The 16,062-nt window shown below is 47.9% G+C and overlaps 1 protein-coding gene across 4 annotated transcripts in view; it reads left to right on the top strand.

Moving 5' to 3' along the window:
* The window catches only part of TAF1 (TATA-box binding protein associated factor 1), a 140,178-nt gene that overhangs the window by 75,546 nt on the left and 48,570 nt on the right, over positions 1-16,062 (top strand). For all 4 annotated transcript variants that reach the window (XM_037909739.2, XM_037909740.2, XM_037909742.2 and 1 more), the window contains exons 20-23: positions 739-888; positions 1,059-1,178; positions 1,343-1,518; positions 2,543-2,784. In XM_037909739.2, the coding sequence (XP_037765667.1) occupies positions 739-888; positions 1,059-1,178; positions 1,343-1,518; positions 2,543-2,784 (688 nt within the window). The remainder of the gene's footprint in view (positions 1-738; positions 889-1,058; positions 1,179-1,342; positions 1,519-2,542; positions 2,785-16,062) is intronic.

Here is a 16,062-nt window from a genome sequence, read left to right on the forward strand (position 1 = left end):
TAGGGAAAAGAGCCTTGTCAGCATCTCCTCATTGACCAGTCCATGGTGGGGATTTGAGTTGGGAGTTGGAAAGACAAGAAGAAAAGCACCATGAAAAGAGGTGGAGGAGAACCTAGAGCATGGCGAAATGGAGAATAGACCACTCTGTGGACATGGTCATTGTTAATGGTTGTTCAGTGCTTAGTTACCAAGATGATGGCAGTCTTAGAAATATTCAGGATAAAGAGGGGAGACTAAGTAGTGAGAGGACTGTGGTGATCCGTGTCCCATCCTCGAAGGGGATTACTGCAGACCCTAAGCGGTTCAATTTGACAGTATATCAGCTTAGATCTAATAAAAAGACAGTAATGCAATCTGATAGTTCAGCAGGGGTTCATGAGGCATCAGCTGGTGCTAGCCTGAGCAGAGGTGCCTGGGGGAGGGGAGAGCTAAGGTGACAGCACAGGTCAGAAGGGTTCAGCACATCAGGGAATACAGATGTCTATATTTATTGCATTGTATTTTTAAAGCTGTTTGAACATAAATGTTTCCTCTGAGGACAGATCATGTGTGTGTTTATGGTTCACTCAGTTTATGTCCATTAAAAACTGTGGCCTGTCAGTAAATTAAACTTGAGAACATTAGTAAAAACTGTTTAATTTGCTTGAAATTTTGGTAGGGCCAAAAACAAAATGGGTGGAAATCTCTCCCTGGTGAGAGTGCCAGAAGTTGATGGCCTATTCCTCCCCTTTATGGCAGGTGCGCACAGCTCCTTGGAATACCACACGAGCCTTCATTGCTGCTATGAAGGGGAAGTGTCTTCTGGAAGTGACTGGTGTGGCAGATCCTACAGGTTGTGGTGAAGGATTCTCTTATGTGAAGATCCCTAACAAACCAACCCAGCAGAAGGTAGATGTGTTCCCAAGGCTGGTGAGGGGCAAGAGGGATAAGTCTGAAGAAGTAGAATAAAGATGGGTAAGGGGGAGGCGGTTTGAGAGGATGTCAGACAGAGGGAATGAGAATACAGAAAAGGTTAGTGTGTGTGGTGACATTCAAAGGCTATGTCTTTCTTTGAACAGGATGACAAGGAGCCACAGCCAGTGAAGAAGACTGTGACAGGAACGGATGCTGATCTCCGGCGTCTGTCTCTCAAAAATGCCAAACAGCTTCTACGTAAATTTGGTGTTCCTGAAGAAGAGGTGAGTTTGATACAGGAGCTGCACAGTATGGAGCCCTGGGCATGGGATCCAGAGTGGCTTATGGAGAGGGCTCACTTTTAACTCTTAGCCTTTCTGACTCCGGATCCTCCTCCCTAAACTATCTGTCTCCTGAAGCCCTTTCTAGTGTGTGTCTTGTTTCTCAGATTAAGAAGCTTTCCCGTTGGGAAGTGATTGATGTGGTGCGCACAATGTCCACAGAGCAGGCTCGCTCAGGGGAGGGGCCTATGAGTAAATTTGCACGTGGGTCTCGGTTCTCAGTGGCAGAACATCAGGAGAGATATAAAGAGGAGTGTCAACGCATCTTCGACTTGCAGAATAAGTAAGTTCTTATCAGGCATTTACAGCTTCCTGTCCATCCCACAGTCAGGAGCCTAGAGTCTTTCAATTTGCTTATGGGCCTTATGGACTTTGAATGCCTGTGAGCTGCCAGAGCATAGTGGGGATTCATGTTGATTTGTCCAGCTGAGCCACATTAATAGAGCACTGAGGATGAGGGCTTTGTGGGAATGTTTATAGAAAATATCGGCATGGTTTTGGTGTTCTCTTGGTTGCAGACCTTTTGGGAAAGATCAGGAATGGAAGTCTGGCACCATACCCTGACAGGTGTGATATGATATTCCACAGAGCTTTGTTTCTAGGGCCACAGTTTGCTAGCTTCTTACACCTGTCTCTGTTGGATAGCAACTACTGGCTCCACCCCCTTCTCCGTGTTACTATAGCTTGTGACATTTACACCTCCATTCCGAGGCTATATCTACGCTTAAAATGCTACAGTGGCACAGCTGCAGCAGCACTTCCGTGTAGACACATAACGCAGCAACAGGCAGGATTCTCCCTTTGCTGTAGGTAATCCACCTTTCCAAGAGGAGGTAGCTATGGAAGAACTCTTCCATCAACCTAGCTCTACCTACATCTGGGGGTTAGGTTGGCTTAACTACATCTCTGGGGGGTGTGGAATTTTTACAGCCCTGAGAGACGCAGTTGTGCCAATGTACCTTTTCAGTGTAGACCAGCCCCAGGTTCTTCAACCAAAATGTTGGACTGGGAGCCAGCAGGGTAGGCAGATGATTGGACTATCACTAGGGAGAGAAGGACAATTGAATGAGAGGAGGGGCATTGAGTTTGGGCTCCTTTTGGGAGCAGGAGCTGCAGGATGGCTGAAGTGGGAGAGCTGATTAACAGTTTGAGGGGTTTGTGTACATTCCAGGCTACTTTCTGGGGGGCTGGTTTCATACCTACTGCTGTCACTTTTGTCCTCTTATTTATGCATGGCGGGTGGGGGTAGATGTTGAGGTACTTGTGGCTTGTAAGGTAACTGACTTTGAAGCTGTCTCCTGTTTCAGAGTTTTAGAATCAACTGAGATCTTGTCAACAGACACAGACAGCAGCTCAGCTGAGGACAGTGACTTCGAGGAGATGGGAAAGAATATTGAGAATATGTTACAGAACAAGAAAACCAGCTCACAGCTGTCTCGGGAGAGAGAAGAACAGGAGCGGAAGGAGCTGCAGAGGATGCTTCTGGGAGAAGACAGTGGCAATGACAAAGAAAGGAGCAGAAAGGACAGGAGAGACAAAAAAGGATTGTGTGAGTGACTGCAATAAGTGGAATGCAGGGGGCAGTAGATCACAGAATATCAGGGTTGGAAGGGACCTCAGGAGGTCATCTAGTCCAATCCCCTGCTCAAAGCAGGACCAATCCCCAACTAAATCATCCCAGCCAGGGCTTTGTCAAACCTGACCTTAAAAACCTCTAAGGATGGAGATTCCACCACCTCCCTAGGTAACCCATTCCAGTGCTTCACCACCCTCTTAGTGAAAAAGTTTTCCCTAATATCCAACCTAAACCTCCCCCACTGCAACTTGAGACCATTACTCCTTGTTCTGTCATCTGCTATCACTGAGAACAGTCTAGATCCATCCTCTTTGGAACCCTCCGTTTGAAATTTTTTAGGGGTCTGCAAATGAAAAAAGATTGAAAACCACTGCTCTAGGGCTTTATTTACTCTATACTTAGTATGATGTTATTTTAACCATTTGTGACACCCTCACCTGGTTACACCACAGTTGTATATGTGCAACAGATTTTCACAACACTTTCTAGGCATTAGCCATGTTTGTGTGTCCAAATCTACCACACTGTGTTGTAGCAATTTATTCTGGAGAAACTTGGGCAGCTATTCTGTAGTCCCTCAACAGAGAAGAGTGTAATTTGGAGTACATCTACACCTAGAGCTTGTCTATACTATAATATTGTGATATGTCCTTACTATGCCGGTAAAACATCGCACCTCCACAAAAACAACTTTCAGCAGTGCACAGTTGTTCAGACCATCATTACACTTATTCTGATCAGAATTGATCACTATTTAATCAGCACTGGATTGGTCTGTAATGTGGTATTGCCACTGTGGGCAGGAAACTCAGACTAGAAAAAAGTGCTTTGACGGAGGGGGCATTTAACCACCAGCACATTATTGACTTTTCCTTTGGCTGACAGAAGGTCTAGGACAATCAGGCTGGATGTCAGGAGTGTCTTGGATTGCTACTTGTACAGAACTGAGCCTTCAGAAAGTCAGATGGGTTATGTGTTTATATATGCCATTTGTAAAGAAGATAACAGAGCCTCTAAGGCAACAGTGTTTAGATGGGTAGTAGCAGCAATCAGGTCAGGCAAAACTCCACATGGGATCAGGAAACCCTCAACTAGGTCAATGGCAACTCATACATAGCCTGAGAAAAATGAAAAAAGGGAGGGCTATTGTCTCAAGTGTTTAGGAGAGGGCCATCAGACAGATAAGTGCCCAGTTTGCAGGAGCTTTAGACCCAGGACTAAGAGAGAGTGAGACTATCGTTTGAAGCTCCTCTTGATGGAGTCGGCCCTCCACCCACAGCCGGCACTGGAAGCCACACCGACATCATCAGTGCACAGTGCCCCGGCCTTGGTGCGGGATGTCCCTGCACCAAGGAAGGACTCCTCCAAGAAGCACCGATGCTGCTCCCCGACTCGTAAGGCCAGTGCTACCAGGCGGCACTGCTCACAGTCCCCGCTGCCACATAAGAAAAAGAGGGCGGACAGGGGTTGTTTCCCCATCAAGAAGCTTTGAGGGGATTCCGGCAGGGTGGTCTGGGCCTCAAGACCTGGCACCATCGACTCCAGGCGTGGTTGGCACGGGCGCACAGGTCGGGCAGGGACCCAATGGACATGATAGTTACCCTCCCCCCTCGCATTCTTGAGTCTCTCCAGTGGTGGCTGTAGCCACAAGTGGTCTGTGCGGGAGTACCCTTTGCCAAACCCCAACCTACGCTATCCCTAGTCACGGACGCATTGGCAGTTGGTTGGGGAGTGCACCTGGGCAACACCAGAACCCAAGGCCTATGGTCCCACACAGAACTATCGCTGCACGTCAACGTAAGGGAGCTGAGGGTGGTTTGTCTGGCATGCCAAGCGTTCCAGGCCTGCCTGCAGGGTGCATGTGTGTCGGTGCTGACAGACAACACTGCAGCGATGTTCTAGATAAACGGTGGTGCTCGCTCCTCTTCCCTGTTCCAGGAAGCCTTCGAGCTGTGGGATTTTTATATCTCCCACTCGATACACCTAGAGGCGTCGCACCTTCTGAGAGCGCAAAACTAGCTAGCTGATCACCTCAGCTGCTCATTCCATGGTCACCAGTGTTCTCTGAGGCCTGACATCGCGCACTCGATTTTCCAGAGACGGGGCTCTCCCCGCATAGACCTGTTTGTGACGCGGAGCAACAGGAAGTGCCCGCGGTTCTGCTTTTTCCTGAACCACAGCCCAGGGTCCATCGCAGATGCCTTTCACTTTTCATGGACGAGTCACCCTCTGTACACGTTCCTGCCCTTCTCTCTCATACACAGAGTCCTCCTCAAGGTTCACCGGGACAGGAGTTCCTTGATCCTCATAGCGCCAGCGTGGCCCCGCCAGCACTGGTTCACCTTGTTGTTGAACGTCTCAGTGGACAGACCAGTAGCACTTCCTGTATGCCGGACTCTCATCACACAGGACCACGGCCATCTGCAACACCCCAATCTGGAATCCCTCCATCTCATGGTTTGGAATCGCCGTCGCTGAACCCCCTTGAGCTTCAATGTTCGGACCCAGTGAGGGAGGTCCTGCTGGGAAGTAGGAAACCCTCCACTTGTGCCACATACCTGGCAAAGTGGAAGTGTTTTCCATCTGATCTCTGCAGAGGGGAACCGAACTGCAGCTAATGCCAATTCCCCTTTTTTGGACTACCTGTTATACCTCAAGCAGCAGGGGTTGGCAATATCCTTTCTCAGGGTACACCTGGCTGCCATTTTGGCCTTTCACCCGGGGGCAGTGGGTAGGTCAGTCTTCGGTAATCCCATGGTGGGCTGCTTTCTCAAGGGCTTGGACAGACTTTATCCTCAGGTATGGCGGTCCGTTCCCCAGTGGGACCTCAACCTGGTCCTGTCCGCAATCATGAGGTCCCATTTTGAGCCCATGGCAACCTGCCCTCTGTCCTACCTTTCCTGGAAGGTGGGCTTTCTGGTGGCCATAACCTCAGCCAGAAGGGTATCCGAGCTCAGAGCGCTGACTTACAAACCACCCTATACACTCTTCTATAAAGACAAGGTACAGCTATGCCTTCACCCATGCCAGTAACAGAGAATGTGTGTTCCATTTCCTGGACATTAGGTGTGCCCTGGCATTCTACATTGAGTGCACAAAGCCATTTTGTAAGTCACCGCAGCTGTTTATTGCAATCACAGAAAGGTTGAAGGGGCTCCCAATCTCGTCCCAGCGCATTTCATCATGGATCACGTCCTGTATCAGGACTTGCTACAACCTGGCAAAAATTCCAGCCCCTCCGCTTACAGCACACTCCACGAGAGTGCAGGCGTCGTCTGCAGCATTCCTGGCGCAGGTCCCTATCCAGGACCTATGCAAGGCAGCAGCGTGGTCTTCCATCCACATCTTCACGTCACACTATGCCATTATCCAGCAGACGAGGGATGATGCAGCCTTTGGCAGGGCGGGCAGTTCTGCGTTCGGCAACCAGGTGATCTTCGACCCCTTCCCTAGGCAAACTGCTTGGAAGTCACCTATTGGAATTCACATGAGCAATCACTCGAAGAAAAAACGGTTACCTACCTCTTGTAACTGTTCTTTGAGATGTGTTGCTCATGTCCATTCCAAATCCCGCCCATCTCCCCTCTGTCGGAGTATTCTGGCAAGAAGGAACTGAGCAGGCGGCGGGTCGGCAGGGACCTATATATACCGCCATAAAGGCGCCACTCCAGGGGTCTCCACAACCGACCCGACGGGTGTCGCTACGGGAAAAACCTTCCGACGACCATGCACATGGTGCGCGCACACCTATTGGAATGGACATGAGCGACACATCTTGAAGAACAGTTACGAGAGGTAGGTAACCGTTTTATCTCCCACGATGTCTCACTGGCAGCAGCCTACCTCCCGGGCACACAAAACTCAATAGTGGACAGTTTCAGTCGCAGATTCCCACACGACCACGAGTGGTATCTAGACCCGGTAGTACTTCACAGTCTATTCTGACAATGGGGGACACCAACTATAGACCTGTTCACGACTTACCTGAACAAGAAATGTCCATGCTACTGCTCCGGAGTAGAGATAGGACAACGCTCCCTGGGCAATGCTCTCCTCCTCCCCTGGGACAGGGACCTTCTCTGTGCCTTTCCTCCTTTATCCCTACTGTCTAAAGTCCTGCTGAAAATAAACAGAGATGGAGCACACATCCTACTGATCGCTCCTACTTGGCTGAGACAGATCTCATACCCTTACCTGTCACAGCTTGCGATGTGCCCACCAATCCCTCTCCCAGTCACTCCGTACTGTTCTCGCAGAACAGAGGATGTACCCTACATCCCAACCTGGGGATTCTCTGCCTCAAGGCATGGCTTCTTCTTGATTGCAACATGCAGAAAGCTCCTGTTTGAAGGAGGTGCAAGAGGTATTACACAGTAGAAAGTCCTCGACGTGATGTACTTCCCTGCAGAAATGGTCCAAGTTTCGGATTTGGTGTACAACAAATCTCCTCAACATCTGTGACTGTTCCATATATCTTGGACTGTGGACTGACCTTAAAAAGATTGGGACTATCTCTAAGCTCTCTGAGTCCACCTAGCAGCTATAGCAGCCTTCCACCAACCAGTATAGGGATACTCAATGCTATCACACCTGACCCCTGAAAGGTTTCTGAAGGATATAGAATCATAGAATATCAGGGTTGGAAGGGACCTCAGGAGGTCATCTAGTCCAACCCCCTGCTCAAAGTAGGACCGATCCCCAATTAAATCATCCCAGCCAGGGCTTTGTCAAGCCTGACCTTAAACTTCTAAGGAAGGGGATTCCACCACCTCCCTAGGTAACGCATTCCAGTGTTTCACCACCCTCCTAGTGAAAAAGTTTTTCCTAATATCCAACCTAAACCTCCCCCACTGCAACTTGACACCATTACTCCTTGTTCTGTCATCTGCTACCACTGAGAACAGTCTAGATCCATCCTCTTTGGAACCCCCTTTCAGGTAGTTGAAAGCAGCTATCAAATCCCCCCTCATTCTTCTCTTCCGTAGACTAAACATCCCCAGTTCCCTCAGCCTCTCCTCACAAGTCATGTGTTCCAGTCCCCTAATCATTTTTGTTGCCCTCCGCTGGACTCTTTCCAATTTTTCCACATAGTTCTTGTAGTGTGGGGCCCAAAACTGGACACAGTACTCCAGATGAGGCCTCACCAGTGTCGAATAGAGGGGAACGATCACGTCCCTCAATCTGCTGGCAATGCCCCTACGTATACATCCCAAAATGCCATTGGCCTTCTTGGCAACAAGGGCACACTGTTGACTCATATCCAGCTTCTCGTCCACTGTAACCCCTAGGTCCTTTTCTGCAGAACTGCTGCCGAGCCATTCGGTCCCTAGTCTGTAGTGGTGCATTGGATTCTTCCGTCCTAAGTGCAGGACTCTGCACTTGTCCTTGTTGAACCTCATCAGATTTCTTTGGGCCCAATTCTCTAATTTGTCTAGGTCCCTCTGTATCCTATCCCTACCCTCCAGCGTATTTACCTCTCCTCCCAGTTTGGTGTCATCTGCAAACCTGCTGAAGGTGCAATCCACACCATCCTCCAGATCATTAATGAAGATATTGAACAAAACCGGCCCCAGGACCGACCCTTGGGGCACTCCACTTGATACCGGCTGCCAACTAGACATGGAGCCATTGATCACTACCCGTTGAGCCCGACAATCTAGCCAGCTTTCTGTCCACCTTATAGTCCATTCATCCAGCCCATACTTCTTTAACTTGCTGGCAAGAATACTGTGGGAGACAGTGTCAAAAGCTTTGCTGAAGTCAAGGAACAACACGTCCACTGCTTTCCCTTCATCCACAGAGCCAGTTATCTCGTCATAGAAGGCAATTAGATTAGTCAGGCATGACTTGCCCTTGGTGAATTCATGCTGACTGTTCCTGTTCACTTTCCTCTCCTCAAAGTTCTTCAGAATTGATTCCTTGAGGACCTGCTCCATGATTTTTCTGGAGACTGAGGTGAGGCTGACTGGCCTGTAGTTCCCAGGATCATCCTCCTTCCCTTTTTTAAAGATTGGCACTACATTAGCCTTTTTCCAGTCATCCGGGACCTCCCCCGATCGCCATGAGTTTTCAAAGATAATGGCCAATGGCTCTGCAATCACATCCGCCAACTCCTTTAGCACTCTCGGATGCAACGCATCCGGCCCCATGGACTTCTGCACGTCCAGCTTTTCTAAATAGTCCCGAACCACTTTTCTCCACAGAGGGCTGGTCGCCTCCTCCCCATGCTGTGCTGCCCAGTGCAGTAGTCTGGGAGCTGACCTTGTTCATGAAGACGGAGGCAAAAAAAGCATTGAGTACATTCGCTTTTTCCACATCCTCTGTCACTAGGTTGCCTCCCTCATTCAGTAAGGGGCCCACACTTTCCTTGACTTTCTTCTTGTTGCTAACATACCTGAAGAAACCCTTCTTGTTACTCTTAACATCTCTTGCTAGCTGCAACTCCAGGTGTGATTTGGCCTTCCTGATTTCACTCCTGCATGCCCGAGCAATATTTTTATACTCATCCCTGGTCATTTGTCCAATCTTCCACTTCTTGTAGGCTTCTTTTTTGTGTTTAAGATCAGCAAGAATTTCACTGTTAAGCCAAGCCGGTCGCCTGCCATATTTACTATTCTTTCTACACATCGGGATGGTTTGTCCCTGTAACCTCAATAAGGATTCTTTAAAATACAGCCAGCTCTCCTGGACTCCTTTCCCCCCTCATGTTGTTCTCCCAGGGGATCTTGCCCATCAGCTCCCTGAGGGAGTCAAAGTCTGCTTTTCTGAAGTCCAGGGTCCGTATTCTGCTGCTTTCCTTTCTTCCTTGTGTCAGAATCCTGAACTTGACCATCTCATGGTCACTGCCTCCCAGGTTCCCATCCACTTTTGCTTCCCCTGCTAATTCTTCCCGGTTTGTGAGCAGCAGGTCAAGAAGAGCTCTGCCCCTAGTTGGTACCTCCAGCACTTGCACCAGGAAATTGTCCCCTACATTTTCCAAAAGCTTCCTGGATTGTCTGTGCCCCGCTGTATTGCTCTCCCAGCAGATATCAGGGTGATGGAAGTCTCCCATGAGAACCAGGGCATGCGATCTAGTATAGTATTGTGTGTATATATATATAACACCTCTTCCTGCAACCTCAACTTCCTACTCCCGCATGGGACCTAAACCTAGTATTGAAAGGACTGACCAGGCCTCCCTTTGAACCCATGGCCACCTGTTAGCTTACATACCTCTCCATGAAAATGGTCTTCCCGATGGCAATCACCTTGGCTAGGAGAATAGGGGAACTAGCGTGGCACATCCCCCTACATAGTATTCTTTCGGGACAAGATTACGCTCAGGCCTTACCCAAAATTCATCCCCGTTTCACATGAACCAATTCATTCACCTTCCAACCTAAGCCTCACCGAGACAACAGGGAGGCTATATTACACACACTAGATGTCAGGAGAGCCCTAGCCAACTATCTGAATAGGATGAAGGCTTTCAGGAAGTCTTGTAGGCTTTTCCTTACCATTGAGGAGACGGGTTCAGCTATATTGGCCCAGAGTCTCTCCAAATGGATCTCGAACTGCATCAGACAATGTTATCACGTTCGTAATACTGCCCCTCCAGATACTATTTGCAGGCACTCCATGAGGTTGAGCTCCTCATCCATCACCTTCTTCAAGACTGTCCCTATCAGAAATCTGTAGAGCAGTGACATGGGTGTCAGTCCACTATGCAGACTGACTTTGCAGAACACTGTGTGATCACTGGGGAGTCCGCCTCCAGTGCCATCTTTGGCTCCACAGTACTGTCATCTGTAACTGACCCGACTCTGAAGTCCCAAACTGCTAATAGGGATACTGCTTGGGAGTCACCTATGGTGGAGCACCCATAGGAACGCTACTCAAAGAAGAAGTTGTTACTCATCTTGTGCAGTAACGATGGTTCATTGAGATGTGTGTCCCTCTGGGTGCTCCACATCTAACCCTCTTCCCTTCTACTTCAGGGTTCTTGCCAATGACTCTGCAGTAGGGAAGGAACTGAGGGGGGTTAGCCAGCATGCGCCGACTAGCCGCATGGCAGGGCATGAGGAGGGATGGCGCAAGTGCAGGCCTAACAGACACTGCTATCAAAGTTCTCTGATCAGCAACGAAGGGACACAAGCACATCGAGAGTGGAGCACCCATAGGGGCACACGTCTCGAAGAACCATCGTTGCTGTACAAGGTAAGTACTACTTCTAGTAGCTAGAACTTAATAAGCTAGACTTCATTAGAGGTAAAATCCATACCACATGTTCCAGGCAATAGGTGTGACCAAATTCTCAGGTCAGAACCCCTCCCAAAGTCCAGAGCTTGGTTTCTTTCTTGTCTTAGGTGAGAGAGAGCAAGAGCAAGCAAATATCTGGGGTATTTTTGCATCTCACTTGTGTAGTCTGGTCCCCCTTTGAAATGTGTTTTCCTGAGGGATTCCCCTAGGTAAAGTTCCTTCCCACTGTGAGGATGGAGACCTGGAGTCTCATGGTGAAAGAGGTTCCATGCTGTTTGCTAAAGCACAGATCAATCTGTTCCTGTCCCCCATTATTGCCAAAAAATGGCCACTTGACGGGTGATCATAAAATCATAGAATATCAGGGTTGGAAGGGACCTCAGGAGGTCATCTAGTCCAGCCCCCTGCTCAAAGCAGGACCAATCCCCAACTAAATCATCCCAGCCAGGGCTTTGTCAAGCCTGATCTTAAAAACTTCAAAGGAAGGAGATTCTACCACCTCTCTAGGTAACCCATTCCAGTGCTTCACCACCCTCCTCGTGAAAAAGTTTTTCCTAATATCCAACCTAAACCTCCCCAAACTGATGGCCAGTTAACTTTGATGACACCTGGCAAGAGGTGTCAGCTTGTCCTTTGTCTTTGAGAAACAGGCTTACCCCCTCCCTAGACGTGTCTGGTAAACACATTTCAGTCGTAATTTTAATTTCATGTTCCTGACTTTACATAGAATGTAGCAGCGCACATATCACCATGGTATTATTGACCAGTGCGTTACTAGTTTTCAAATGATACCTCGTAAGTCATATTTTGTACGAAGATTATTACAATGGTGTGTAGGGTGTGAATGCAAGGGTTCGAAAGGTCACATCCCTTAATTCCCCTTTTCCACCCAGCAAGCATTTATGTGAATATTTTAACTTCAAAAACAGTTTGAGTGCCTTCTGAATTTTCTGCTTTATCAAATTACCTTTCCACGAAATAAAAAAAACACTTTGATGGCAATATGCGTTCCCCACCAGCTTTCAGCCCAGGACTGTCACGAGCTGCTCACCAACTGTCCTTCTGGATTTGCACAACCCGTCTTGTCTTTCAGCTCCCTTTTTGGAGGCTGACTTTCACACCCCATATCTTCCTGGACAGAAATCACAATGGACTGATGGTGTCTCATCCAATTCTCTTCCCTTTCCAACCCCCTTACCCATCTTCCTTTGGGGACCCCTCTCATGAGAACATTCTTCTGCAGGAGGTAGTCTCTCCTCACCCTGGGAGCAATACAGTTAGTACCTCCCAACAGCAAGGGGAAAAGAATTATTCTCGAGGGACTTCCTTGTCCCCAAGAAGACAGGGGATTGGAAGACCTATTGCAGGAACCTCAGGGACACTTTCACCTGCCACCTAAAATTCAGAATGGTGACCATGTCATCCATTGATCTGTCTCTAGATCTAGAGAATTGGTTCACAGCCCTCGATCTCAAAGATGCCTACTTTCAGATAGATGCTCATCCAGCACCCAGGATATTCCTGAGATTTGTCGTTGGTCAGTAGCACTAGCAGAACAGAGTTCTTCCCTTTTGGGCTCTCAGTGGCACCTAGAGTGTCTACCAAGGTACTGTTGGTTGTAGCAGTTCACTGTCAGCAGTGGGTAACAGTTTACTCCTACTTAGATGGTTGGTTCCTGAAGGGACGATATTATCAGGAAACACAAGGAGCAACCAGCATACTTCTACATCTGTTCAAGAGACTGGGGCTCAGGGTGAACCTGGAGAAATCCACCCTAGAATCCTCACTGTGAATAGAATTTATTCTGGGAGAGTCTAGATGCTGTTACAGCCAGGGCATATTTACAGGTGATTGCTTCCTCTCCAACACTGGGCTCATACAACAAATCTGTCTGAGCCCCAGAATGTCCATATGATCCTATCTGGCGCTGTTGGGTCGTGTGGCTGTGAGTACTGATGTGATACCATTCACGAGACTTCACCTCAGAGGTCTACAAGCCTGGTTGTGGACCATCTATGCTTCTGGCAAACAGAGTCTCAACTTACTTGTCACAGTTCTCCAGACGGTCTTAACCTCATTTACTTGATCAGAAGACAGGAGGACAGTATGTGTGTGGGTTCCAATCAACTCCCCATTTCCAACAAAAACTATGACAACAGACATGTCCCTCTTAGTTTGAGGAGCTCACATGGAGGAACAGGTTTCCCCAGGGATGTGGTCCCCTCAGGAGTTTATGCTTTACATCAATGTGTTGGAGCTAAGAGCAGTCAGAGTAACTTGCAAACAATTCCACCCTTGCATCCGCAGCCAGTCAATCCAGGTAGTTGTCAGGCTGTACACCACCGTCTATTATATTAACAAGCAGGGCGGAGCATACACTTCACAGCTGTACGTGGAGGCCATTGCCCTTTGGAGCAGGTGCATTCCCATGCAATAACCCTATCCACTGTCCATCCACCAGGGATCCACAACACCCAAGCAGATTCTTTGAACAGATATTTCTCCACAGAACGTGAGTGGGAATTACACAACCTCCTACTCCAGGTGATGGTTCAGGTGTGCAGCCTCCCATCCACAGACCTCTTTGCATCCCAGGTTAACAACAAGGGTGAGGAGTTTTGCTCTAGAAGATCTCTGGGTGATGCATTTCTGATAGTGTTTGGGAGCATTCCTATCAATTCCTCTCTTAGCTTGAATGTTGAGGAACATCAGGCAGGAGAAGGTGCAAGTCATTTGTATAGCAGTGGGTTGGGCCTGATGATTGTTACCTGATGCTTCCACAACTGTTTGCCCAGCCTCTTCTCCACCTTCTCCTGATATGTCAGCTATTAACCCAGGACAGGTTTCAGAGTAGCAGCCTATTCGCAAAAAGAAAAGGAGTACTTGTGGCACCTTAGAGACTAACCAGTTTATTTGCGCATGAGCTTTTGTGAGCTACAGCTCACTTCATCGGATGCATAAAAGTGGAAAATGCACTGAGGATGTTTTTATACACACAGATCATGAAAAAATGGGTGTTTATCATTTCAAAGGGTTTTCTCTCCCCCCACCCCACTCTCCTGCTGGTAATAGCTTATCTAAAGTGATCACTCTCCTTACAATGTGTATGATAATCAAGGTGGGCCATTTCCAGCACAAATCCAGGGTTTAACAAGAACGTCTGAGGAACGGGGGGTGGGGGGGTAGGAAAAAACAAGGGGAAATAGGACAAAGGATGGATTTGCCACTCCAACCCAGACAGGGTTTATCTGAGAGCATGGTATTTGGGAGGATGTTGGCATTACAGGAGGCCTGTTTGTCTGATATCCAAGCCATCCTGCACAGCAGCAGAAAGAACTCTACCCGGGTTATAAAGTGAAGTGGGAAGATTTATGTTTTGGTGTAACGGCCAAGGAATTTCCGCTTTACAGTCTAAGACCCCAGATGTATTGGGCTACCTCTTAGCTCCCTCAGGGTACACCTGGAGGCCATCAGCACATTTCATCCTCCGGTAACCACTTTAACTGTTTTCCCCACCCAATCGTTGCCTGCTTCCTGAAGGGTATGATTTGAGCTTTCCCTTTAGTGGCAAAACCAGTACCAACCTGGGATTTTAAGTTTTATTTATCAACCCTCCTTAAGTCACCATCTGACCCTTGGAATTCTGCTCTCTACTATATCTTTCTACGAAGGTAGTGTTTCTGGTTGCTATCATGTCGGCCAAAAGAACTGGGGAGCCTAAGGGTATTTATTGGTGACCCTTCTTGTACAGTTTTTTTGCAAGGAGGAGGTATCCATGGGACTGCATCCTAAGTTCATCCTTAAGATGGTGTCATCAACCAAATTATCCATCTATCTGTGTTTTATCCTAAGCCTCATTCTACCAGAGATAAGGTCATGTGACATTCATTAGACAAGCACAGCGTTCTTGCTTTTTACTTGCAGAGATCGAAATAATTTTGTAAGTCCCCTAGACTCTGTCTCTTTTGTGGAACATAGAGGCCATCTCCTCCCAGAGGCTGTTGAAATGGATCTCAGGTGTATCCAACTCTGCTATGAGATACACAATGTATCCCTGAAGGGCAGCATGAGAACTCACTCCACTAGACCTCAGGCAGCATTGGTAGTCTTCCTTAAAAAATGGTCCCCTTACTGATGTCTTTAAAGTGATGTCTTGGGAATTCCATATGGAGTTTTACTAGACACTGTGGACTTGTGCAAGCAGCTGATTCTGATTCCTCTCCAGGCAGGGCAGTTCTGGAATCTTTTGTGTCATAGGACTCCAGGCACCTGCCTCCTTACAAAGACACTGCTTGGGAATCTTCTGAAGTGCACTACATATAGGTACAATCATTCAAAGAAGGAGGAGGGGTTACTCACCTTGCAGTGACTTGAGTTCTTTGAGATATATTTTCTCTACATGTAGTGCACTACGCACCCGCTTTTCCCACTGTCTGGTTTCCCCTGTACTGGGAACTGGCGGTGAAGAAGAAACTAAGATAGCAGCAGTCTGGCAGCCTCCTTTATTCCCCTGGTATGGATGACGGTGAGAAATGGAGTGCATACTTGGACCACATGAACTCTGCTAGGGAAAAAATCTCAAGTCCTGGGTTCATGAAACACATGTGCAATCCTGAAGTGTTCTACACATGGGACAACACATCTAGAGGAACTCCAGTCACTACAAGGTGAGTAACTCTTCCTTACAAACCCCTTTTACAGGAGAACTTGTTCCAGAACCCTGCTTCCAGGAAGATGTGTGGGCATGGCTAACCCAGTTGTTTTCCTTTCTTTTAGGCTTATGGACTGCATGTTTTGAGATGTGCTTTTAAGGATTAAGTACTCCTGTTGTTTGTACTTGCCTTTCAGTAATTGATTGCATTACTGCTGTATCTTGGGTTCCTCTGTCTGATTTTTCTTCCTCGTGTCCAGGGCAGCTACATAGTGCAGCTATCTAGGCAGAAATTGCAATGGAAGAAATGACAGAAGCTAAATGTGTATGACCTAGATATTTATATAACACTTGGGTGCCAT

Source organism: Chelonia mydas, chromosome 9 (genome assembly GCF_015237465.2).
Source record: "Chelonia mydas isolate rCheMyd1 chromosome 9, rCheMyd1.pri.v2, whole genome shotgun sequence".
Lineage (NCBI taxonomy): Eukaryota > Metazoa > Chordata > Testudines > Cheloniidae > Chelonia > Chelonia mydas.